The sequence below is a fragment of the Dipodomys spectabilis genome, unplaced genomic scaffold (assembly GCF_019054845.1).
Source record: "Dipodomys spectabilis isolate Male_0828 unplaced genomic scaffold, ASM1905484v1 ptg000095l, whole genome shotgun sequence".
Taxonomy (NCBI): Eukaryota; Metazoa; Chordata; class Mammalia; order Rodentia; family Heteromyidae; genus Dipodomys; species Dipodomys spectabilis.
The window spans coordinates 12714446-12740556 of record NW_024870772.1 but is presented as its reverse complement, the minus strand read 5'-3'; the positions used below and the strand labels follow the sequence as shown (position 1 = coordinate 12740556).

General features: G+C 33.9%; 1 protein-coding gene across 1 annotated transcript in view; it reads right to left on the bottom strand.

Annotated features, from left to right (window-relative positions):
- The window catches only part of Diaph3 (diaphanous related formin 3), a 446709-nt gene that overhangs the window by 145754 nt on the left and 274844 nt on the right, over positions 1-26111 (bottom strand). Inside the window, exons 23-24 of the mRNA XM_042685827.1 lie at positions 21024-21148; positions 12543-12707 (exon numbers count right to left, since the gene is read on the bottom strand). Coding sequence (XP_042541761.1) covers positions 12543-12707; positions 21024-21148 — 290 coding nt within the window. The remainder of the gene's footprint in view (positions 1-12542; positions 12708-21023; positions 21149-26111) is intronic.

The window sequence follows — 26111 nt, the reverse complement described above, 5'->3', positions numbered from 1 at the left end:
GACTTATCTCATTTTGGGGGAGACTTTCAATTTCTTCTTTACTATAATACTCTCACCACCCTTTGGTACTAATGATTAAACCCAAGTATCTACAAATATTAGACAAACATTTTTCCATTGGTCTACTACACTGAGCCCTTTTTTAATATTCCAAAACTAATTCAAGTTATTTATTAGAAATCACATAATAATTTCTATTATTAGCCAAAACAAGAAAAGTACAAAGTAGAAAAAAGAAAATGTAGAGGGATATTAATGCACACAGCCATTTCTCTCATTAAGAGAGTAAATGAACTGTTCTAAGGTAAGTGAGGAAGAGCATGAACCAATGGATATTAACTTATTTTCTATGAAAAAGGGGAAAATTGCCAGCATTATCTCCTGATTAAAAAAAAAAAACCAAAAACAAAAAAATAAAGATTAGTTCCTGAAATTCAGGATTTCTCTTTTAGTAACACAAACCAGGGCTTCTTTACATCAACAGTGTGAATGTAGGCTTACAGACCTACAAAACTATTCCTGGTTACTACTGTGAATAATAAACTATATTTGTCTCTGGGCCTATCGTAGTGTATTTTCTGCTAATATCCATAAAACTGTGATAAGTTAACTTGTGAGCCTGTCAGTAAGTAAACTCTCCAATTCTTCACAGTTCTTGATATGTGTCAGCACTAATAATTATCATCCTAGTATAAAATACTGGGTGCAATAGAAGATGTTTTCATATGTGAGCGCTTCAAAACTCAAATCTGGATTGAAATGTCTATGAAACACTGGTCAGTATTTCTTCATTGTAATGAAAGTGCTGAGAGGCAGAAAGCTGCAAGATTTGAAAGTGAACTATAGTTAGGATCTTCTACAATGTTGCCTTCTATATTATGGCCACATATGTTAAAAGCTATAAAATAATGTTTTGCTGAAAAAAAAAATCAATGTAACCTAGGGAAGTAGTATTAGATATAAAACTAGATACTAAACATAAGCTCAAAGACAAATGTGTAGGTATATACTCCTGTGTGTATATACAGGAGATGGGTGGAAAGACTGGATTATGATGTAGAAAAAGATAAGCAAATAGGAATAAAATGCATTTTTATCTGAGGGAAATAAAAACGATCTAATAATTTATCACATAGATAATTTATTAACATAAATTTTATTAACATAAAAATTTCTAATGCAAAACTACTTAAATGGCTAGATATACTTCAATGTGATCATTTAATACGATATGACCATCTAATTTATGGAGGATAGACCTGAAACATAACTGTATATGATGGCCTATACAGAACTCTAGGCGTTCATACACAAACTGTCAAGACTAAAGGATACTCAGAGGATGAACCCAAAGATATGACTTCTTTGAACATTTAATATACTATTTATTGAAATGAATTCTAGGAAATGAAAACATGGGCTTTTTGTTTGCAATTGGTGGTGGAGGTGGTGGTGGTCACAAGGGTATTTTTTTTCTTTTTTTGCTTTTGTTCTTATTTTTTTTAGTAGAAGCAAAAGGGGGATGCACAGAAAGAGGGAGGAAAGGTGAGCAAATGCAAACATGTTTTTTAGTATACACTATGTGGAAAACGAGCAATGTAACCTGTGGGCAGGGATGGGAGGGAGAAACTGGGGGAAAGTAAAGGAAGGGGTGACATTGTTAAAAAAAAAGAAATGTACTCATTACCTGATGAAATGGTAACCCCTAGGTGTAAGACCTTATGAATAATAATAATATTATATTAAAAAATAGGCCATCTATTAACAGATAACACCATTCTGGAATTCCAGTAGGCAATAAAAAAACAAAATTATTTTCCAAGCTCTATAAAAATGTTTACATTTAGAAATAAGTTCTGAATTCATTCTTAAAACTATTCTGTTGCTGGATAAGTACATTGTTGATTTTCATTTAGAAGTCTACCTCATTTAAAATGTATTTGTTTCTGATATTATAATGGTTAGGATAGAAATTTTAGCACAAAATAGCAAAAAATTGCCACAGCTGGGCTCTTGGTGTACAACTAGTATCTCAGCTCACATAGTGATTTGGGATTTTCTTTAATACCAAATGTTAAGGAAGAAAAGTAGCCTACATTTTTAGTAGAGAATGGTTATGACTTTAGATGCAATGGCTGCTTAGTAATCCTAAATTCACAACCAGAAAAGAAGTGAAGGATGAGTCAGGCAAATGAGGGTTGGCTGTAAGACAATAACTAAAATATAAAAAAAAGCATTTCATATTTAATCCATTTTATTTAACAAGAAATGTTATCACTCTGATAACATTCAAATCTGTATTCCCAAAAGATATCCTCTGAGTATGTTACGGTCTAGTGTATGCCTTTCTCTGAAAGATCTTCACACGTTACATATATGACAATGGCCTAGACAGTGTCAAAACTATAGCCATTGTTTGACCTTTTACATAAAATACAATAATCAACATGAGTTCCAAAGACTCAAATGATTTTTCATGGTATAGCAACATGTCAAATATCTAGATAAAATGCATATAAATATGTATAGATACCAAAAACATGTATATTTTTAAAGAAAACGATATGCTTGAATCATTTCCCATCTTAACTTCATTTTTTTTTTTTTTTTTTGTGGGTGGGGAGGGTAGGCTAGCATGCTGGTACTAGAATTTGAACACAAGGTCTTTCACCCTACCTTGGCTTTTGGATACTTTACCACTTGAGTCACCCCTCTAGCCTTTTTGCTGGTGAATTGGAGATGGAGTCTCAGACTCTTCTGCCAGGGCTGGCTTTTAACTGTGATCCATTGGATAGTAGCTTCTTAAGTAGCTAAGGCTATAGGCAAGAACCACTGGTAACCAGGCATAGGTGATATTTTTAATATAACTGATATAATAGCAAAAACTTTACCAAAGCAGTTCAATTTATTACAGAATTACATATTTCCTTTTCAGTGAAATAAAAATGGCCCAAAGCCAGCAAATTTAAAAGAATGCGTGTATACATATTTGTAAAATTTAGAAGTGTCTGGCACAAAGTAATGCCATATAAGTTGTGGTTTTATTATCATAAACATTAGTTTGAATTTTATGAAAATTTCATCATCCTTTATGTAACATTGATGACTTGCTTTTTTCACTCAATATTTGTTTCTAAGGTTGATCCACATTTTTATGTATAAATTGTACTTTACTTTTATTGCCTATAATGGGAAGTAGTACTATTTATTTTTCGATCCCTGGGATTTGGGTAGTTTCCAACATTTGGATTTGAGAAGCAAAAGCTTTATTTAAAGGTCTCACCTTGCATCAAGCTTTGGTCTGTGTCTTCATAGCCCAGTTTCAGTATGGCTTTGGCCTCTGATTAATATTTGATTGAGTTTCAATTACCTTTCTTTTTTTTTTTTCTTTTCTTTCTTTTTTTTTTTTTTCCGGTCGTGGGGCTTGAACTCTGCGCTTGGGCGCTGTCCCTCAGCTCTTCAGCTCAAGGCGAGCGCTCTACCACTTGAGCCACAGCACCACTTCCGGTTTTCTAGTGGTTTATTATAGGAGTCTCATGGTCTTTCCTGCCTGGGCTGGCTTTGAACCGCGATCCTCAGATCTCAGCCTCTTGAGTAGCTAGGATTACAGGCGTGAGCCACTGGCACCCGGCTTACCTTTCATTTTTCCCTTCTTCCTTTTTCCTTCTCTCCCTCCCTTTGTTCCTTCCTCCATTTGTTCCTCCCTCCCTCCTTCCCTTCCCTTTTTTCCTTTCCTTTCTTCCTCCCTATTTCACCCCACTTTAACATTTTTGTCCTTGCCATTTGCTAAATTTTCTCACAAAAACAGTTGGAGTACTCAGGTCAGATGGCGACTTTTGAAATAGCTTGCTATATTATGGTGAGATAGATACTTAAGAGTCCCTAGTAACTAATATCCCGATAAGCAAAATCTTAAAAAGTATTTTCCTTTTATAAGTGTTAATATTAATAGCTCAGGGATTGAATTTCTGAAACACTTGTATAATGTGGCAGTTCATATAAACTATACATATTTGTATACCTTATACATATACATGCATTTTAGGATAATTGGACAGTCATATAAAATCAGTCCTGACTAAAACACTCATAATGACACATGTTAAACTGAAAACCAAGGATGTTTTTGATAATACAACTTTACTGACACTTTTAGAAATCATTAAAAAATATCTGGACTTATTGGTACATATTAGATAATATAAAAGCAGGATGAAAAATCCAAAGTCATAATGTTTTGTTTTAAATAACTGTCTGACACTAAAACAACATACGACTGTGCCTTGGTTTCCTATTTATGAAACAGGCAAAGGAGATGCCTAATGCAATAACATTTTAATAATTAAATGAGTTAATTCATTTATATGAATTCCATCATTTCTTGGTATATAGTAAATAAGAGTTCTATATAAATGTCAGCAAATATTTTTTACTGTACCACTAACCTGAAATATTTTCATTATTTCAATACATTATTAAGTACTTCAAACACATTTATCCAGGAACAATTCAAGGCAGAGCCAACTTTGTAGCTTCTATCAATATTATATGCTTCTCTTATGCATGGAGGGAGTCCCAGTTTTCACAGTTCCTATGAGAATATAAATGCTTTCTATTCAAAGATGTTGGAATTCGATGGTATACTAAGTTGATTGAGAAGAAGATGCATAATACAAGCTGGATTACTTGGCAAAGAAGGTTGAGTGATGAATAAAATATGGAAGTCAAGATGTAGTTCTCAGCTTTCAGTCAAGATATTATACCTCTAAGGACTTAATTAACATATGTATGCACATTGTTTTTAATATTCCAAAACCTAGTATATGTTATAAGATTTTATTCTAGAAAAGAGAATTAGTTTTATTTCCTGCATTTTTTCTACAAAGAATTGTGTTCTTAGACATGCTTGATATTTAAAACCTTGTGCAATGACACAATTAACACACCTACTACTTTATCCCAACTCACCAAAGTAAATGTTAAAATGTATACTTTGTTCCCTTCACAAAAGCTTAAGAGTTAGTGAATTTTCCAAGTATTATTTCACTTGGGAGTTCGGTCTTACAAAATTCTATTAAAATAAAACAAGGATAGCATTAGATACTGACATTTCTTTTGGGTATTAGGGTTTGAACTCAGGCTTTTGTGCTTGCTATGAGGGCATTCTACTATTGCATGAGCCATGAATCCAGCCTTTGTGCTTTGGAGAGTTTTGAGCTAGGGACTCACTTTTTGCTCAGGGAATCTGAACTGTTCTTCCTACTTACAATTCCATTCATAGCTGGGATGACAGGTGGGAGCCATTAGTTCCTAGCTAGATATTGAGATATATATATACACACACACACATCTAGTACTTCATCCTTATTTCTTAGTCTTGGACTGTTTAAATAGGTTCATGTATCTGTATCATCATTTTTCAAAATATATCATTTATAGTTTTGGGGATATAAAAAATTAAGGAGGATTTCATTGCTTGAAAAAAATTGAAAAGTACTCCTCTTTAGAGTTACATTTCTCTCAACAATGACAGATATTCATGTTATATAAAGCAGATATAGCTCTTCTCTCTTTCTCTGGCTCAGAGACAGGAGTTTGAACCCAGGGCCTTGTGCTTTAAGAACATTTTTCTGCTACTTAAGGTATATTCCCTGTAATTTTTCTTTCATTATTTTTCAAAAAGAGTCTTGCATTTATTGGCCCAGGTTTACTTGGGTGGTAATCCTCCTATTTACTCTTCCTAAATAGCTGAGAAGATAGGCACATTCCATTGCACTAAGATTTTTTACTTATTGAGTAGGGAATCTTAGGAACTTTTTGCCTGGGCTTACCTTGAACCATGAATGTCACAATCTCAGCCTTCCAAGAACATGGGATTTACTCAAGGTAAATACATATATATCTAATACATTCTCAATGAATGTCTTGGTTGGATCTGTTTATCCTCAAGTAGGGGCTACAATCAAGCATACTTAATGGTTACTTTCTAAAAACTCCAGATGGCTTGCTTACAGGATAAAGTATATGATATATTTTGGGGGGAGGGGAGGAAGTCTTAAGATATACATATTCTCTAGATTTTTATAATAGAACAGAAAAGAAAACATTTTAGAATGAATATACGCACAGAAGCTTCTTTTTTTTTTTTTGGTCGGTTGTGGGGCTTGAACTCTGGGCGCTGTCCCTGAGCTCTTCAGCTCAAGGCTAGTCTTCTACCACTTGAACCAGAGCGTCACTTCCAGTTTTCTGGTGGTTCATTGGAGATAAGAGTCTCATGGTATTTCCTAACTGAGCTGGCTTTGAACCGTGATCCTCAGATCTCAGCCTTCTGAGTAGTTAGGATTACAGGCGTGAGCCACTGGTGCCCAGCTTCACCGAAGCTTTTAGGAATACAGAACACAGCATGGCTCAAGTGGTAGAACACATGCCTAGAAAGTTCAATGCCCTGAGTTCAAACTCCAGTAAAAATGAAAGAAAGAGTTCAAATGGAGAGGGAGGGCAGAAAGGGAAGGGAGGGCAGAAAGGGAAGGAAGGAACAAAAGAAGGAATGGAGGGAAGGAGGGAGGGAGGGAGGGAGGGAGGGAGGGAGGGAGGAAGGAAGGAAGGAAGGAAGGAAGGAGAGAATGAGAGAGAGAATAAAGAAAGAAAGAAGTCAGACTGACTGACAGACATACATGCTCACATACCATTTCCTGTGACCTATATTTTTAAAACCTAACACAAAAATTAATCTTACAGTGTGTTTCTTTTTCCACTCCTTCCACACTGGAGTGAGAATATGTCTGTGTATGTGTGGGAAGAGAGAAGACCATATTTGATGTACAAAGACTGTCACTTTATTCATTTTGCCTGAAATTCTTCGTTCACATTGTTATCTTTTGAAATAAATGGGCTAATATATGTCATTTTTATGTATGTTCTTCTCATCACTATGTCAGAATAGCTTAGCCTTTATTGTGTTACAGAATTTTGGTGAACAACATGAAAAACTTTAAACTTACAAGGGAAACATAAATTACCAGTCATATAATTATATAAAGCCTGCCACTCAAAAGTACTATACCTCTGGGCTAATAATAATAAATCCAATCAGCAAAGAGAAAAAGTCAGCTAATCAAACTATATTTTTACCATGAAAAAGAATATTATCAAAATTATTTTCAAAGTTGCAAACTCAAAATCTTCAACACCTACTATTGATTAAATTCCTTTAATAAAAAAATAACTAAACAGTAAAAAGAAGGAAAATCATTTTTCTAGGTCTGAAGCCTGATAGCTCCAAGTATGATCTCAGAATAAGGAAGGTGCTAATGAAGACATAAATCCTATGTGAAAACACTCCAAATACAATTTTCAAGTTGTAAGCCCAACAAAATGAGCATGGATAGAAGATGTTTCCTATTATAGTTTCAGAAGCTGGCTCATAACCCTACTATAGAATTTGTTCATGATTTTCCTCCTTCTGACAACAAAATGATACGATCTACAAGTTTCAGGGAGAGCTCATATTAAAGCTCAGGGTTTTAACAATGCTGTTACTATTTGGTCCACAAGGTACTTAGTACACATGACATTCATAAGTGACAAGTATCTGATTTGTGTAAATCAAATCATTTAGTAAAACAGTTTTGTTCTATCTTCATTGTAAAAAACAAATCATACTAAAAATACTCAAGTGGGATGACTTCATTTTGGGGCATGTAATTCACTACTTCAGCCTGAGAATTGAGTAGAATAAATTGAACTGTATCAACATAGGCACAAAGATTAAATGAATTATAATGGATTTTGCATTTGTTTACCACCTGTATCTGAATTATATAAACAAAAAATCAACTTAAATATCTGCAAATAGCATGAAAGACAATTCTTTGGCAGAAGAAATGTAACCTTAATAAAATTGTAGAAATAATGCAAAGACAGAGATACATATGAGAAATAGGTAAGTTATAGCATTCTACATAGAACAAGATAATGAAAAGGAAAGTATTTAAAATACTTCCCATAGTTAAGAAAAAGGAAAGGTAAAAATATTATTTGTTTGTACAAATAATTTGCTGTGAGTGGACATAGACATTAAGTCATTTGGTCAGAAAAACAAAAGTCCCTAAGAAACACATGCTGCTGTTACTTAAGAAACTGCGACTCATTAAGGTTCAGTGACTTGCCAAAGTCATGTCACTAATAATCTGTACAGAGAAGACTCAACGTAGTATTTCCTGATGTCAGGGTTTAATCTTAGCCACTGTGCCTGCCTACTAGTGAGACAAACAACAAACTATCATTACTGAAAATAAATAAAAGACAAGTGAGGCCTGCCACATGAAGAAACCAAGCAGATAAGAAATGAAATAATTTTATTTCTTGAGTATCATAAACCAGATGAGCGTGTTCATAGTTTGGCACTTATGTCTATGCTTATACAAATAAGAAACAATGAAACAATACAACAGTCACCCAATTTGTGCCATAGTGATCAGTTTTAAAGCAAGGATTGTATTTTGCTGACCTACAGCTGTTAAATGAGACAAAGGATAGGAGGAGGCTTAGCCGATTCATCAAAAATTTCCATACCAAGCTCAACTCATCCTGCAAAAGCATGCCATAATCTACTAAAATGGGTAGAGTGTCAATAGCAATAGTCAGTGACTAAGGTCAAAAGCAGTAAAAATACTAAATGATTATAAAATTCCAAAATACTAGGAGACTATAGGCATGAACATTACTTGGTATAAAGCTGAATGCCTGAAAGGCCACATATTTATACTGCCCGTAATGGGAGGTTATTTATTTCCTCCTAGTAAGTCCTAGAGAACATAAAAACCTATTACAAAAAGGTGCTGTCTCTCTGGTCTTTACATCTTCCTAGCTCTGTAACAAAGCTTCATATTAACAGCATATTACCATTAAAAGAGAATATTTCATATTTTGAAACTGAACCAACCTTCAAAATATTCTTCTATTACAAACTCATGAATAAGAAAGCAAAGTATGCCTGTGCATACTTTGCATACAGGTAAATTATCAAAATCTTAAAAATTATGAGCCCAAATTTTCCTGCAATCTATAACCTGTAATATTTCTAAAGCAGTTAAAAGTACAGTCTTTGTAGTCAGAGATCAGTTCAATCTTTGTCCCTATGAATTCGGAATTGGTTCTACAAAGGCCTGGGGCTTTGCTACCTTGGAGGTACCTCACCTGTTACATGTTTCACCTTACAATATGTCATAAAATGGGACATTACATGTAAAGCACATAGCCCAAGGTCTAGCAAGTAGCAAGTACTCAACCAGTAGCATTTGTTTTGGATTTTGTCCTGTTGAAGAGGCAGATAAAAATATAGATAAATGAAATTAGAATCCCAATAAGCATGAATTTGGGGACTGTAAGATAAAGTATGAATATATATTAAATTACTGTTACAAATAAAAATGGCTACGATTTTATTTGGGGGCAGGAGTTAAGTTTCAAGTTAGCTCCATGTGTCAGTTACACATTTAATGGGAATTAAGATGTAGACAGACAGACAGATAGACAGACAGACAGACAGACAGATAGATAGATAGATAGATAGATAGACCTTGCATTAATTGTATAACGATGTCTTTATAGATACATACAGATACATCTTCCATTAAATGTGTAACTATCTATCTATCTATCTATCTATCTATCTATCTATCTATCTATCTATCTATCTATCAACCAAACTATCTATTTAGTACAGTCTCTGGAACCAATCAGACTAGATTGATTCCTTTAATGTTGTGTTATGATGGGCAAGTCAGGATCTTTCTACACATCAGTCTTCCTATCTATAAAAAAGAGCATGGAAGTATACATACCATATTGGGTTGTGATAAGGATTAAATGAAGTGAATATAGCAGCACACATATGATAATGTTGCTATATGTATTATCTACTAAAGTATATCACCTATTGATCATCAGCAATCATGAACTTATTCATTATATATGTCATGAAATGTAATAGATACAGAAAAGTGTATAGGATAGACACAGATTTTATGAGAAGATACAAAGATTGAGCAGACATTAGAAGGGTGAATATGATGGTTTTGCCAGGCAAGTGAAGAGGAAGTGTTCTAGGCATAGGAAACAGTATGTAAGATGGCCAGTAGTTCAGAGAAAATATTCCACAGGAAACTGCCATCATGAGAGAGAGAGAGAGAGTGTGTGTGTGTGTGTGTGTGTGTGTGTGTGTGTATGTATACACACACACACACACACACACACACACACGGTGAGGACATGGCTCTATCTCTATTTCCTCTATTATAAATAAAACTTAGCTTCTTCATAGCCAGAATTCCTAAATGCCAATGGAATGAAGTAACACAGTCAACATTTTAACAGGATTTGAAAACATACGCAAAAAAAATTGAGAAAAGAAAAGGTCTTATTCTGTATTCCAGGCTAGCCTTAAACTTGTGATGTTGTGCCTTCAGGATATTAGGACTATAGATATGAGCCAAAACACACACTTGTAATTATACACATTTACCTATCATATTAACAATATTTTCAAATACAGACTTTTAATACATAAACATTCTGTATCTGTTGCTATATTCCTAATAGCTTCATACTAACACTAAAAATTTGGTGTCAATGTGTTTTGCTACTTGCTGACACAATATAGCCCAGAATGGACTCAAGCTCCTAATGCTGCCCAAGGTTTTTTCCATTTGTTTGTTGGTTTGTTGTTTTTTAATAGAACATCTTTTAGAGGAATCTGTTACCTAGCCACCCAATAAGCCAGATTGACATAGATATAGAGTGGCCCAGAGCACTAAATATTGACTGTAAATCATATTGTTAGCATAACCTTTGTAGGTTGATCAAAGGTCCAACACGTACATAAAATACTCTTTTATCAGGGCTCTGAGGCAAGCACTAAGAGGCCAGTCAGGGTCAGTCCTTTCTGTGGAATACAAAGGTTTGGAGATCCCTACACATATTGACTCAATCCTTCATTGTAAAAGAATTTACTGAGCAACTGTGATATGCCATAAAGTATGATAGAAATTTTAATATGTTTTCTAATTTAATATGTGTACACTCTTACAAAAGAAAAAAGAATAATATTCTGTTTTACAATTTTGGAAACTAAGGCTCAGGAAAGTAGAAAGAGTATTAACAGACATACAACTACTGTGGCATCCAAATGTAGCTCTCTTGGACTGTGAAGGTTTTGGTAACTTCATCAAGCCATACTGTCTCATAACACATTTCACAATTTAAGGAATACATCGTACAGAACATGATACATATAGGATATCATCAGTAGAATTGTCAAATTCATATCCAGTAGTAAAAAAATTGAGAATTATTTGGAATTTGTGAAGAAAATAAACTAGAGCTGAAAGTAAACACATTTATTTTTAATGTAAACTACTATTTCTTCTTTTAAAAAGTTGTTTTTTCTCCCCTGGGTGTCAGTGGCTTATACTTGTAATCCTAGATACTCAAGAAGCTGAGAAAGGCCATGTGACTCTTACCTCCAATTAGCTACCAGAAAACTGGCACTGTAGCTCAAAGTAGCAGAGCACTAGCCTTGAGCAAAAGAGCACTGGGGCAGTGCTCAGTGCTCAAGTTCAAGCCCCACAGCCAACCAAAATATTAAAAGAGAGTGTTAAAGCACCTGGCTATATCATTAATAAACATAACCTAGTCCAATAAAGTTAGCAGCAAAATTTCCCATAGATTAAAAAGAACCAGCCTTTTAAAGTCAATCTTACTTTGTACCTCAAAACTTTTTAATTGTCACACACACATGTGCTTAAATGTGTTATTTAAGAATAACAATTTTTCCTTCCCTTGTAGAAATGTATCACCAGTTTCCCTAGGGAGACAACAATGCCTTCTTTATTGTGTGTGTGTGTGTGTGTGTGTGTGTGTGTGTGTGTGTGTGTGTGTGTGTGTGTGTGTGTGTGTGTGTGTGTGTGTGTGTGTGTGTGTCCCCAATCTAATCAGCTAATATTTTTCAAAAGATCTTTTTAATGTCTAAATGAAAGGATTCTACATCAAAGACCTGACCTCCCTATTAAAGTATCTAAAGGAAACCCTAGGAATGTAAAATCTATTCAAAGAAAAATCACAGGTAGCTTATTGTACAATGCATTAAGAAAAGAAGAGGGGGAGAAAAGCTTCATAAAAGCTGCATGGAATTTGGTAAAATTATACCACAAAAATACAAATCGATCCTAAGGATAAAGAAGCAAATTCATAGCCAAAAACTTACTACAAAAGTGTTCTGTAATCAGCCAGCAGGGAGTCTTTATGAAAAAACTTAAGAATTCATCACTTTTTCAATCAAAATTTCTGATTACAGCTTAATGTTGGAAAGGCCAAAAAGAGAACAAACCACACATTTTTCAATAGACTTAAAGTCTGAAATTTTTAAAACTACCTTTGAATATCAGAAAAGGTAGATGCAACAACAGACAACAAAGAAATAAAATATTAGATGAGAAGTATACATAAAATACATAACAAAATGTAGCTCCATTTTAACATACCATGAACGTAGTTCTGAAAGTATTCAAGTCAGAAAGGAAATCTTCCACAGCCACCTTCTTCACGTCAACAGCATAATATCCCATCATGCTCTGGTACGACTGTTCCATGCTTTCCAGTAATTTAGAAAGTTTCTCATACTGTACTTTAGCACTGATAACAAAGCTGTATTTTATAGTTAAGGTGCTCAGAACTTTAAAAATGCTTTAAGAAAAAAAATCCATAACTACAATTTTTTAGTCTGAGTTATCACTAAAGTACACTTCCCAATCTCTGTCCGTTCGTTCAGAATTAACCATATTTAAAATGTCGTCTCCACTGTGCAGGTAAAGAATCTTAAATTCAAGTTCTAATTAGCTTTGGAAAAGCAATCAGAAAACTAAATATATATATATATATATATATATATATATATATATATATAAAATATTTCTCCAATATAATGGAGCTCAAAAACTCCCCAATTAGTCATAATGCTAAAATCTATATCATGAAGAATTTAAACTTATGGTTCAGTCGTTAAGATTGTATAATGGGAATGATACTGAAATTTACAATCACTGAGAAAAGCACTGAATGGTACAACAAGGTTTAGTTCACAACTCTTATATTTTGTGTGCCTACAGACAAGGTCTTCCCTCCCTTTGCCTTGACTTTGTAATCTACAAAATGGGAATGATAATACTGCCTACCTCATAGAGCTGTTTTGAGGAGTAAGTACATATTAGCAACCTTCTTAGAAAAGAGATGAAACATTACCAGCATATATAAATCATTTTAAATACTATTGACCTCTTATAGTGTATTTATAAGTTTTCATGAATTACAAACTTTTTACATTATGCAAGCAAATTAATGTTTTTGCTTCCCTTTTGAAAAATGAACATATAACTTCTAGGTATGTCATATAGAATTGTTTTTTCACTTATTTCTGACAATATAATAATAAAACTGAATCTCTAACATATTTTGAAACAAACTATTTGAAAATTGTTGCAGTAAAATATAAAAATCATGCATTATTTTGAAAAGATGTTTCTCAAAGCATCAGTCATGCCCGGCACCGCTGGCTCATACCTGTAATCCTAGCTTCTCAGGAGGCTGAGATCTGAGGATAAAGGTTCAAAGCCAGCCCAGGCAGGAAAGTGTGTGATACTCTTATCTCCAATAAACCTCTAGAAAACTGGAAGTGGCGCTGTGGCTCAAGCAGTAGTGCACTCTCCTTGAGCTGAAGAACCCAGGGACAGCGCCCAAGCCCAGAGTTGAAGCCCCATCGCCAACAACAACAAAAAAGCATCAGTCACAATTTCTTATGGGTCCATTAAACTGAGACATTTAACGAAAGAAACATAGCCTAACTTACCAAAGTTGTCTTATCTTTGACTAATAAAAAATGTATAATAAGCATTAGCAAAACTGGAAACAAACAAACTGGATTCGGACTAAGAATGAATAAAAAATTGGACTAAACGTATCTAAAAAGAACATTTTCCACAATTTCAAAAATAATGTGGTTCTTCAATTTATAACTGTTTCTAAATAAAACTGAGGCAGGCCCTTTCTTCTGAGAGAGAATGAAAGAAATATGGAAAAGAAAGCAGTGCAGCCAAATAGGAAGTGAAGCCAGAACATGGGATAACAGCCTAATAACACAGCTTAATAATACGATTATATCTCAGTCAGTCACAGCTCACTTATTTATACTTCTAATCAGTTTCTCTTCTATTTCTGTTTCTTGTGTGTGTTGTACTTAGTATTATATGTACCATGTACAGGAGAGAAGGGGACCAGAATGCAGGGAATCTAGATTCTAAAGTGAGAGTTGATCTTTTCAATGACCTACAAAATGCATAAACCTGTATGTGATTCAGTTCATATTCTGAACAGCCAGCTTTTCCCCTACAGTTTCCAGGCGCTTAATAATGCCAGTGTCTGGTGTATTTACATATATTATATAATATATAACATATAAAATACTTATATAACATATATTTCATGCATTATATATATATATATATATATATATATATATTTTTTTTTTTTTTTGGTCGGTCGTGGGGCTTGAACTCTGGGCCTGGTGGGGCTTGAACTCTGGGCCTGGGTGCTGTCCCTGTGCTTTCAGCTCAAGGCGAGCGTTCTACCACTTGAGCCACAGCACCACTTCCAGTTTTCTAGTGGTTTATTGGAGATAAGAGTCTCACGGACTTTCCTGCCTGGGTTGGCTTTGAACTGTGATCCTCAGATCTCAGCCTCCTGAGTAGCTAGGATTATAGGCGCGAGCCACCGGCACCTTGGCTGCATGCATTTTATATTATGTATAACAAATTTATACCATATATGTAATCATCTTATCGTAGCTGGAGGAATAGTTATTTTATATACGTACACTTGAAAAGTAGGCAAAATTATCATTAAGTGAAATACGTAATCACTTACATTGTGATATAATCATTCAGATGTCAATAGACTGTAAGTTAATTTACCTTGGTCAATCAGTAAAACCTCACCTAAATTTATTTATGCCTTCAGTAGATTATGTCCTACAGGGATTATTATATTTTCTTACATTTCCTACCAAAAAGAGAAACTCATTTTTCTTGTTCAGATTTATCAATCAAAGACCTTTTCAATCCTTCCTCTTTTGTGATCTCCTCTCATCTGCATACCTATTAGCAACTTTTTGTTCCACTTCAAGTATGGAAATTCAGACACCTTCTTACCATGGGATCTGAAATCAAGTTGTAAGCTGTCCTTTCCAGTCTAATTATTTTATGGGGCTGTGTTCTTATCATATTTCTAGGAAATGTGGTCCTCTTTCCTTCCTGTTCATTTTCTAGATGTTAAGTTCCACAATCTTAGCTATATCAAGTCTAGTGACATTGGTGCCAAGTACTTATTTCACCCCAGTACTAATACTCTTAAACTTTGGCGGGAAGGGTAACAAGTATCCTTGAAGTCATTTAATAAAAAGACACAGAATCTGTACTTGTAAAATCATACCTTTCTATGTAATTGTACAAATTTTGATAAACTGTGAAGAGCTAACAGAGTCCTGAAAAAGCAGCTAACCCTGACAATAGGTTGAGGACATTATGTTGGCTAGTGTCTCTAATCGGATAGTTTGATAGCTTACATACATCATCATTGTATGTAAGGCACTGAATATGAACAAGGCACTTCGCTAATAATCTTATCCAGATACCTGGGTATAGGCCCATTGTCAAGAATTCATTTGCTAGACAGCGTAGAGTAATGCAATGATACTTTTTAGATTCTCAGGTAAGAACTGAAACATCAGGTAAGTAATGAAACATAGACGCATATCTGGAGGGCTAGGAATGTGGCTTGTGGTAGAGTGCTTGTCTAGCATGCATGAAGCCCTGGGTTCATGCTGATTCCTCAGTACCACAGAGTACACACATACACTGTTGCTCAAGTGGTATTGTGCTCACCTTGAGCAAAAGAAGCTAGGGACAGTGCCCAGGCCCTGAATTCAAGCCCTAAGACTGCAAAAGAGAGGAGAGGACAGGATAGTAGAGGAGGGAAGGGAGAAGGGAGGGGAGTTGGAGTGAGAGGGAGAGGGAGAAGGAGAAGGAGAGGGACAGGGAGAGGGACAGGGAGAGGGAGAGAGGAAAAAGAAGAGGGAGAGAAGAAAAAGAAGTATATCTGTACATACTGAGAAAAATAGTATATCTGTCTTAAAAGATATGCTAGAAAAGATGAGCAAAAGTCAGAATCACAAAAATGGCATGATTTTGTTCTAACAGCTAAGGAGCTTTTAAGTTAATTTTCTTATCATTATTATGTATAAAAAGAGTTTTCTCCCAAAGGAAATGAAATGGAGTTCTGAATAACTGGAACTACCCATAAGAATGGTAAAATTGTGATTAAACTGAAACAATTTTGGAAATAGCCTAATTAATCCTCAGAACATTAAAATGACTGTCTAATCGGCTAGAATAGCTGAGTACATGAATAAGGCACACCACATCAGTTTTGATGGGCTACTCTCTCATTAAGAGATGGTGAAACATTCAGATTAAAAAAATCACTATCATCACCCAAAATAAAAATGAAATGTAGATGCTCTTATGCCAACTGTTAAACTCTAAATAAAAGTAATGTCTCTGTCAACAGTAGTTAGACTTTAATTATTTTTTCTCAGTACCAAGTTTTATATTCACAAAGATCTTCAAAAAATGTAAAACACTTAAGAAAATAAACATTTGTTAAAATTCATTGCAAAAATATGAATACATGTTCCAATTTTGTGATGCTTTGAAAAAAATCGATTTCCTTTTTCTTTACCTTTATCAAAACTAAGGACAAATTCTCATTAATTTCTACCTGACCTACTGCAATCTTCCTATTTGAAAGATACATGACAATCATCAGATCTGTGTTCCCATGAATTAAACCACAAATATTTAGCAACCGAAAGCGTGTCTTATATGGTATCTAAACAAGTCATTATGGTACTCTTATCCTGGTTTGTCATATTCCTGCTTATATCCAAACTATGTCCAACAACTAGATTCCACATTCACTGTTAGGTAATTTCCCCCATGTTCAACTATCAGCATGAATGCCCATTATTTCCTTCACTGACACAACTTACAAGGCCAATTTCAGTTAGTGCTACATGCCTAATAACTTTGATGTCTTAAAAATCAGAGAACAAGAAAATATTTAGTAAGTATTCACTGAATTTGCTGTATTCCAAACACTTTTGTAGGCACCTGACATAAGAGCAGTAACTAACAAGATAGGAACAATCTCTGTGGTCCTGAAATATAACTTCTATTATGTGAAGATATAAAGTAAGTGAATGGCAATTCTAATAATGACAAATATGAAGAAAATAAAAAATTTTGAGGTTATCCAAAGTGTCAGAAGCCAGACAGGTAAAATAAGAGAGCTAGATAAAATGGGGGCAGATAAAATAAGAAAAATCCTGACTAAAAAGGCAAGGTTGATTAAAACTACTGGGGCATGATGTATAAAGCACAGAGAATTAAGTTGTATACATTGTCTCGTAAGAGTAATGAACTCAAGACAACGAAATGATCATTGAAAATCTGAGAATTCATGAAGGATGAGATGCAGGATATTTAACCTAGATTTTAAAAGTTTATAAAGAATTCATTAAGTGGAAGAGAAGGAAGAAAGAAAAAGAAAGGGATGAAAGAGGCAGAAGACTAATTCAAGAAAAGAAATATTTCCTACAACAAATCAATTACCTAACTGCCCACTTTTGTAACTCAGCCATATGTTACACAGGCTTACATTTTATACATTCTATTCTTCCATTTTTACTTCCTAGACATAGTTGAATTAAGGAAAAATGTTTAACAAGTTCCTTTACCTGCAAAATCCTCAACTTCGTGCACAGATATTCTACTATAAAGGACACAAAAAAGTATTTTCAATGAATTTACTGGAGTGGTTTTATCGTTTTCCCAGTAATTGCAGACAAGCTTAAAACATTGCTACATTATGAAACAATAAAAAAGAGAATGGGATTTCAATGAAGAAATTAAAAATATATATAACACAAGAGTCATGTAACTCCCTTTGTAAGTTATAGTAAATATAAAATTATATACATGTCTTGCATGTTTTTGTGTTTGTTTTTCCTAAGAGGCTCAGCAAAGGCAAAGAAAATAGAAAGGTAAGTGGCTGTGCAAGGAGAATTTCAAGGGCATGGTCTGAAATCTATTTGTATTGTTCTTAAAATAAGAAATATTACAGAATTTAAAGGTCAAAGAATGCAACAAGCACTGTGTGACATAAATCTTGGTATTTTGAGTTTCTCACTGATAAGAATTTAATAAGTATGCACACCTCACATAAAATAGCTTGTATATAACAGTACTGATGACTGCACTTGAAATTTGTTTCACATTTTTCAAGCAATTGTTTACTGAAGCAATTGAATAATTACAGTTCTGACTAGGGTTAGCAACTAAAAAATAATATAAAAAAGCCAATGATATATGAAAAAATTGTTTATGCCTTTTAAAGGAAGTATGAAATTACTATCTTAGATGTTATAAAGTAGATGTCAAGTGAATATGCACTGACAAATTAAAACACAATATAATATGCAAGTGAAATTTCATATTTTAACAGTTGACTCTAATTTAAAATAATCCAATAAACAATAAATCACTAAATCATGATCATTTAGAGTAAATTTATACTTACAAAGAATCATCTTTTAACAAGTTAAATACAGATTCTTTCAGAATTGGTCCACTGAGCCAAACAGTTGATTTATGCTTCAATTAATAAGCATTTAAACATAAAGCACAAAGTTCGAGTATTAACAAACTTCAGTTAGTACATTTTGATTTATTGTGCATTTTGGCTTCCATACGTTTCCAAGACCCAAGAAGCTTACAACTTGTCATCTTAATAAGATCAGTATAAATGCAGTTAATATTCAAAAATCTGACTGGTTGTCAGTCTTAATTAAAGTAAACAAAGTCTTGAAATGAATATATTTAATTACTTCAAAACTAGTATATCTAACGAAGATGAAAAGCAAATGAGAACAATCTAATCTCGGCAAAGAATATTTATGATTATAAGCTTTGTCAATAGCAAAGTGCACCAACTGTTCATATAACTGACTTCCAAGAGATACATGAATGCTAATCAGTTCATTAGAGGCTGCGAGGTTGTGATATTTAGCGACAGGATACAGTAGCTTTCTTGTCCATAGAGTATAATTGTACTCAGAATGAAAAACTGTGTCCAACAAAGCATCATCATTCCTGTTTCTGATTTCCTGCTGGCTGCTTTTTATGAGCTGCATACCTTTCAAGTAGCCAACATCATTCAGCTTCTCCTGTCATAGGAATACAAATGTGGATATGTCCTGAGACCCTCTGCTGAGCACCTATAGCCTTTCCTCTGGGTTCATGAATTCAGCCACAGTCAAGAAACCTGAGCTTCATCATTAGTGCATTCACAGGGTAATACTAAAAGCTATATGTAAGTAAAATCTTTTCTAAAATGCCTTCTATCTATAGGACTAAAACACTACAACCAATATTTAAAACATTAAAATGTCACGTGTGAGAACATTCTAACTTGATCAAAAGATTGAGAGATGATGAGAATGATAGAATTCTGAAATACTGTATTCACTCTTAAAAAAGCACACTTGCTCAAATGAGGAGTCAGTACAAAAATATGTTTTTGGTGGATAAATACAGACCTCTTGTTTACTTTAAAAAAGCAAAAGAAAGAAGAAAGCCTTACCCAGTGTGTGGTGATAAAAGCATCTTCTCAATAAGAAGCTGGATGTATGTGGGGACAGGGGAGTGAGGAGGGAGATACAAAAGAAAACACACACATTAGCCTGAACTGATTGTTGCTAGAGCGCATTTTTATGATATTTCCCAACAGAGAGAGTGAAGGAAAGCTAAAATTGAACTAATTCACAATTAAAATGAAAGCATATGCAATAAAATCGAAGATGAACCAAATAATACTTTTGTGAGTTATTAAGTCTCAAGGGATAAAAAGTAGAAAAAGGAAAAAAGTTGTCATTTATTTCAAATATATGAGTAAAATAAAACATTGAGGATGTCTATAACAGTGTATTTTAGAAGTGGGTTATCTTTTTAGATAGAATTCAGAAGTCCATATTGACTTTTAATAATACTTTATTGCAACATAAAAATATCTAATTTCATATAGTGGTTTGCACCCAACATTAGTTTCAGAAAACAAAGGGAATAATTATTTTAGACACTCATTAGAGATTAAACTATAAAAGTAATAATGAAGGTAACTGAATACTAAAAAAACTGTATACAAGCTTCATGTTTTTAAGTTACATTTATATGTATAAATGAAGACATACACTTGTCAATTTCATGTTTTGGTTAGGAGAAAAGAGACAAGTAGTTACCTGTGACAAACTACATTTTGATTGTTAACTACATAGTATTTCTAAAGACAATATAATTTTTTTGCCAAGTCAATTAGTTTCTAATATATATCAAACCTTGAAGCTGACTAGCCAAGCTGTGAGTTTATGCAATCTGAATCTCCTGAAACATTTCAAAAATATCTAAATGTTGGGTTAGAGGTGGGGCTCAGTGATAAGAGTACCTGCCAAGCAAGCCTTGTGAGACCCTGAGTTCAACCTCTCATGGCTTTCAATTCAAACATCCTCAAACTAAGTTTAATATCATTTTGTACCATGAACATCAGAAGAAAATAAGGCATATGAAAGGAAACAGAACCAAAAAAAAGTACTATTAACCAAACAGGTAAAAAGGAAAAAAAGAAACACAGGGTTTGTTATTTACAACAACAACTTTGCTGACTCTTTAAAAGAAAGCAAAGGTTAAAAGTTCTATAGTTTGGCACCAGAAAATGATCTTGGGTTATGCAAACACAGTTATCATGTTAAATAAATCAAAATTCCAGCTGACTAGTGACTTATTTAGATATCAGAAGGATATGGACATCTTTGTCACAAACTTGTCATGCAAGTCCTCAGGAGGGGGAAAGGTTTCCAAATCTTTCTCAAGCTGTTGAAGTTGCCTTCCCATCTGCTTCAAATTCTTTTCCAGCGTTTCTACAGAGACTGGAAAGAAAGTGTATTAAATGCCTTGAAAGGACAAAATTATAATATATGAAAGGTAAAACAATCTAGAAACAAAACATTTGTGAAAAACTTCATAAGAATGCAAAAAATTCATTATATAAAGTTGAATTACATTACCTTTTGACTTTAAGCCAAGTTACAAAGGAAATTCAATAATAGATGCTTTAAAATATAAGAGAAAATTTAAGCAATGCCCTCCAAGCAAACCATATTTAAGAAATAAGTTTTTATAGTTCTATACCTGTATAAATGTTACCAATCTATTCAGATGGAAAGGTAATTAAAACTTGTTAAAATTACATTTATTCAAATATAATTTAAACTATTTTCAAACTATCTTTTGAGAGGGTAGAATACTTGGGATAGTTGGGATAGGGAAAAAGGGTCAAGCTAATCTACAATAGGAAAGAAAAACAAGTATCAGAGAAGGCTCTCTGTGTTTATTATCTAACATTGAACAATATTTCATTTGAAATAAATTTGCTCTAAAAGTGCACATGAACAACCAATAATAATTCAGGGCACTAAAGTACTGACAGTACATATGGGCTTCCCACCAAAAAAGCCCTAATGCATTAAGAATCAACTCTCAAATCTTTGCAGTTGATTTTATATGATACAAAGATAATAGGCTCCCCAAAAGAAAACACAGTATCTCAACTAATTTTTGAGTATATGTTTTATGTGTTGATGAGTTTAAATTTAATAAAATCAACTTGCTTCCTATCATAATGAACTTTATAAAAGTATGTTTAAAAATGAAAACTACAGGGAGTCTTTTATACCAAGGCTTTTGAAATACTCCTGAGCAATGGTTCAATCTGTCAGAACCTTAGAAACAACTACCCTTAGAAGCAACTTAAATGCCCCCCAAAAATGATATTGAGGCTTTCAAAATTATAGTTTACATTCATGGTTCAAAATGATGGAATTTAGGAAGGGGGCATGAAAAATGTAGTTTAAGAATATAGGATTTTTTGAACCTAGTTCACCAAAATAATATTTGGAAAGCCATATCTGACAGTACTGAACAATAATGGTACTATAAGCTTTGACTCTCACTGCAGTGAAGCCATTCTCAATTAATACTCATGTATGTTTTCTCACTGATACCATGATTTCTCATGAATCCTTTATAAGGGTTGTGAATTTAAGGTAGGGGTTCAGTGGTAGAATGTATGGTTATCAAACCCATGTTGTTTAAAATGAATTTTGAAAAACACCCAACAGATGATAAGTTGTAGGAAATGTTTGCATCATGGTAGCACTTATCAATTCACTTAGACTTGTCCCCAAGATCTGGTTTTATAGTGCTCATAAAGGTAATGTATATACCCTATTCCATCTTCTTTCATTTTTATGTCTGTTGGTCAATTATCCACACCCAGGATGCTATTTGATTAATACTTCGGTGTTTCACTTACTCTTCTCATTTCCAAATGATTATTGCTTCCTTCAGAGCTTTCTTTCTGCATTAGAGAAGAGATTCCTGATTCCTCTTGCTCTCCTAGTCTATTTGATCTTTCCTGTAATGTCTCATTAGCATTTCCTTTCTCATTTCTCAATAATTCTTACAGGTGGTTCAGTCATTTTCAGACTTCCTAAAAACTCTGAAACTCTTGATTAAATAAAAGTTCTGAAACATACTTTTTTCTTAATATAAAGTAAACATGTACTCTGGAAAGCTTTCAAAGACTTAAACACACTTTATGTTATGGATAAGGTTTAAAAAATAGTATACTACTACTATATTACAGCAGTGATTGTAATAAGAGTAAAACTAAAAGTAATAGCATTCATAGTAACTAAACTTTCCTGTTTATGTGTGTCAGGTACAGTCTTTGGTCTTTCCCATGAATTAGCCTATTTAATCCTCAAAAGAGCATTTTGAAACAGGTATTGTTACCAGGTCCACCTGACAAGTGAGGAAACTGAGCTAGAGGGTAAATAAATGGTCCAAAACCCCAAAAAGCGACAAAGTGGCTAAAAGTCATAATGAAAACTCAGCTTCATTGCAGACTTTATTTTTCTATAAAGAAATTGTTAATTACAAAAATAAGTTTGTTTCCCACAACCTCTACTCCTCCATACCAATAATGATATATAAATAAGGGAAAGTGACACATAGAACTCTGAGGCACTTCTGTATGAAAAAAGACACAAGGAAAAGGGATGGAGATCATTTTTTCCCTGACAACAAATTCTTTGTCTCAACACCATCCAATTCTTTAATTCTCCAACCATCAATTGTGTTTCCTAAAATTCACTTCTAATACAAATTAGAATCAGTTGTGTGAGAATCAGTTGTGTCATTCTATAGATAAGAGCTCAGTCCAGGAGAATGCCCTAATTTCAGATGCCAGTTCCAAGAATAGGAGGACATCCACACTTCCTAATGAAGTTGAGGTTTCCCTCAAGTTCTCTCCCTTAAGTTTCCTCATTCACTAGGATGACCTCACAGAACTCGAGAAAGTACTATCCTGATAGTCACTGTTTATAAAGGATACAACTCAGGAAGAATTAAGTGGAAGAAATACATAGTATAAAGTTGGAGAAAGGAAGTGCCACCAAACTTCTATGCAGTCTCTGGGCATATCAGTCTCTCAACACAACCAGGTGCACAAGGACTCCAAAGCTCCCTTAGTCTCTAGGTTTTAGTTTTCACTCAAGCTTTATTCTAAATTGTAAGTTAAATCAGTGATCATTCACACTACCTTCCAGCCAAGGAGGTAAGTTCCAAGACTCTAATCATTAGTATGATTAGAGACCACAACCATGTCCTACTGGATGAAAGGCTTGGGTCTTTCCCAACTCATTTCATATTTTTACTTCAAGGTGTTTTATAAAAGACGAAACCCTGTAACGTTGGATGAATCATTTTTTTGAGGAGGAACATAATGCATATTTCTTAACTCTTCAAAATAATTGAGACATGATAAATTTTGAAAGAATTAAAATGTGACACTAGAATGCACAAGGAACAATAAAGAAATTAGTCTTCATCATCACCACCACCACCATTACCAATGCCAGGGCAATAATAGGTCATACCCCATGGGGGGAAATTAGTTTAAAGAGTTTCTTTCCTTTCTTTCTTCCTTCCTCTTTTTCTTTCTCTCTTCCCTTTTTTTGTCCTTCCTTCCTTCCTTCCTTCCTTCCTTCCTTTCTTCTTTCCTTCCTTCCTTCCTTCCCTTTTTCCAGTACTGCAGTTTGACCTCAGAGCCTTATGCTCATCTACTCTTAACACAATTGTGCTATATGGTTCAGCTAACCTTTTCACTGGCTAATGGGGGTAAGAGTCTCTTGGATTTTTCTGCCCTGGCTGGCTCAACCAACGATCCTTAGATCTCAGTCTCCTGAGTAGCTAGGATTGTAGCTGTGACCTGCTAACTCCTAGTATTTGTCAGAGAATTACAATTTTCAAGAGTAAAATACTAGAAATATTTGAGGACTATTCAAACATTTAGGGTCAATATTATCAAGAGTAAGAAAGCTATCTTTTAAAATAGTTCTTACAACTATGCCAAGGATAGAAATCCCACTAAGCCATCTCTTTATGCATCATCAGCAGTCTCTGATTACATTACTGGTGAACTATAGCTAAGTGGATTTAAATGTAATTGACCAACCTCTCATTCTTGGTTTTTAAACAAGGACCATAGCAACTTGGAAAAGAAAAACAAATGGGTGAATTTGGAGCTAATAAAATATAATGCTCAAAGCCATCTTATGAGGAAAACTAAGGAGCATGTTAATAATTTCCTTAATGTTTTCTTTCTTAAGTAATTATTGCATTTCCAAAGATGGATCCTTTATGTGTCTTCAAATATAATGATGGCTACACTTGAGAAGATCTTTGAGGTCATTGACTATGACTTTTTTTTTAGTAGAATCCTCAAACAGATGAGGGGACTTAAAATTGTACATTCTCTTTTTTCTTTTTTGTTAGATCTGAGACTGGAACTCAAACTGGACACCTGCTGCTTTTATTCATTCATTAGTGCTGGACCAACTGGGCCATGCCTCCAACCTCTAAATTGTACATTCTCAAGGAAGTGTTAATTTGCTTCTGTATCTACATATGAACTGTGTGCAAATCTTATTTAACTTAGATTTCTTAACTAACAAGTTAACCTTATTCTTTTCAAGATTAAAACAAAACATTATTGACATTAAATATTTGACAAAGATAGTTTTAAGGCAATCCTAACTTTTCCAATTTAATTATAAATACTCATTTGTACTGGTATCTCTCAGTGACCTCAGACATGGCTCCATCACTCTGTCAAACAGCTCCCCCATTACTTATACTTCAGTGATAGAGGCACCACAAATGGCTTGTGGTAGGAAAAATTCATAAGTTTTCACCCTTTCCTGTCATGGAATTCTCAAACGGAAATTGTCAATATACTCCATTCATTTGACTTGATACACAGTACTTATTTCTTTTTTAAACATTACCCATATTAGGAACTCTTACTTTTTTCTTTAAAGCCTTCTAAGTTTATTTTTCTTTGGTGCCTTTCTTAATTTACATCAGTTTTATGCAACACAATAAAGACCTGTCCAGGTATCCACTAGTAATACATACTACATTTTTTAAAATTCACATACACATATTTACCCACATCATTAATGACAGACTAGGCAGATAGATATGTGTCAATCCGAAATAATCACGGAAAAACAATGCAGCAACAGTCATTATAAGTGTAGAGAACAGTTGCTGTTTAGGCTTTATAGTTACACATATTAAACCATTTCATTCTCATAGTCAACTTCTGAGTTAAGTATTACTTTTCTCTATGGGATATACAAACTGAGTTCCCAGAGTTTGGATAAGGTTGGATACAAAATGCAGCAATGCCAGTGCTCAACTCAAGTGTTTTAAGGCTTGACCAGAGCAAGTGGTACTATTGAGAAGTGACTGGACAATGAGGGC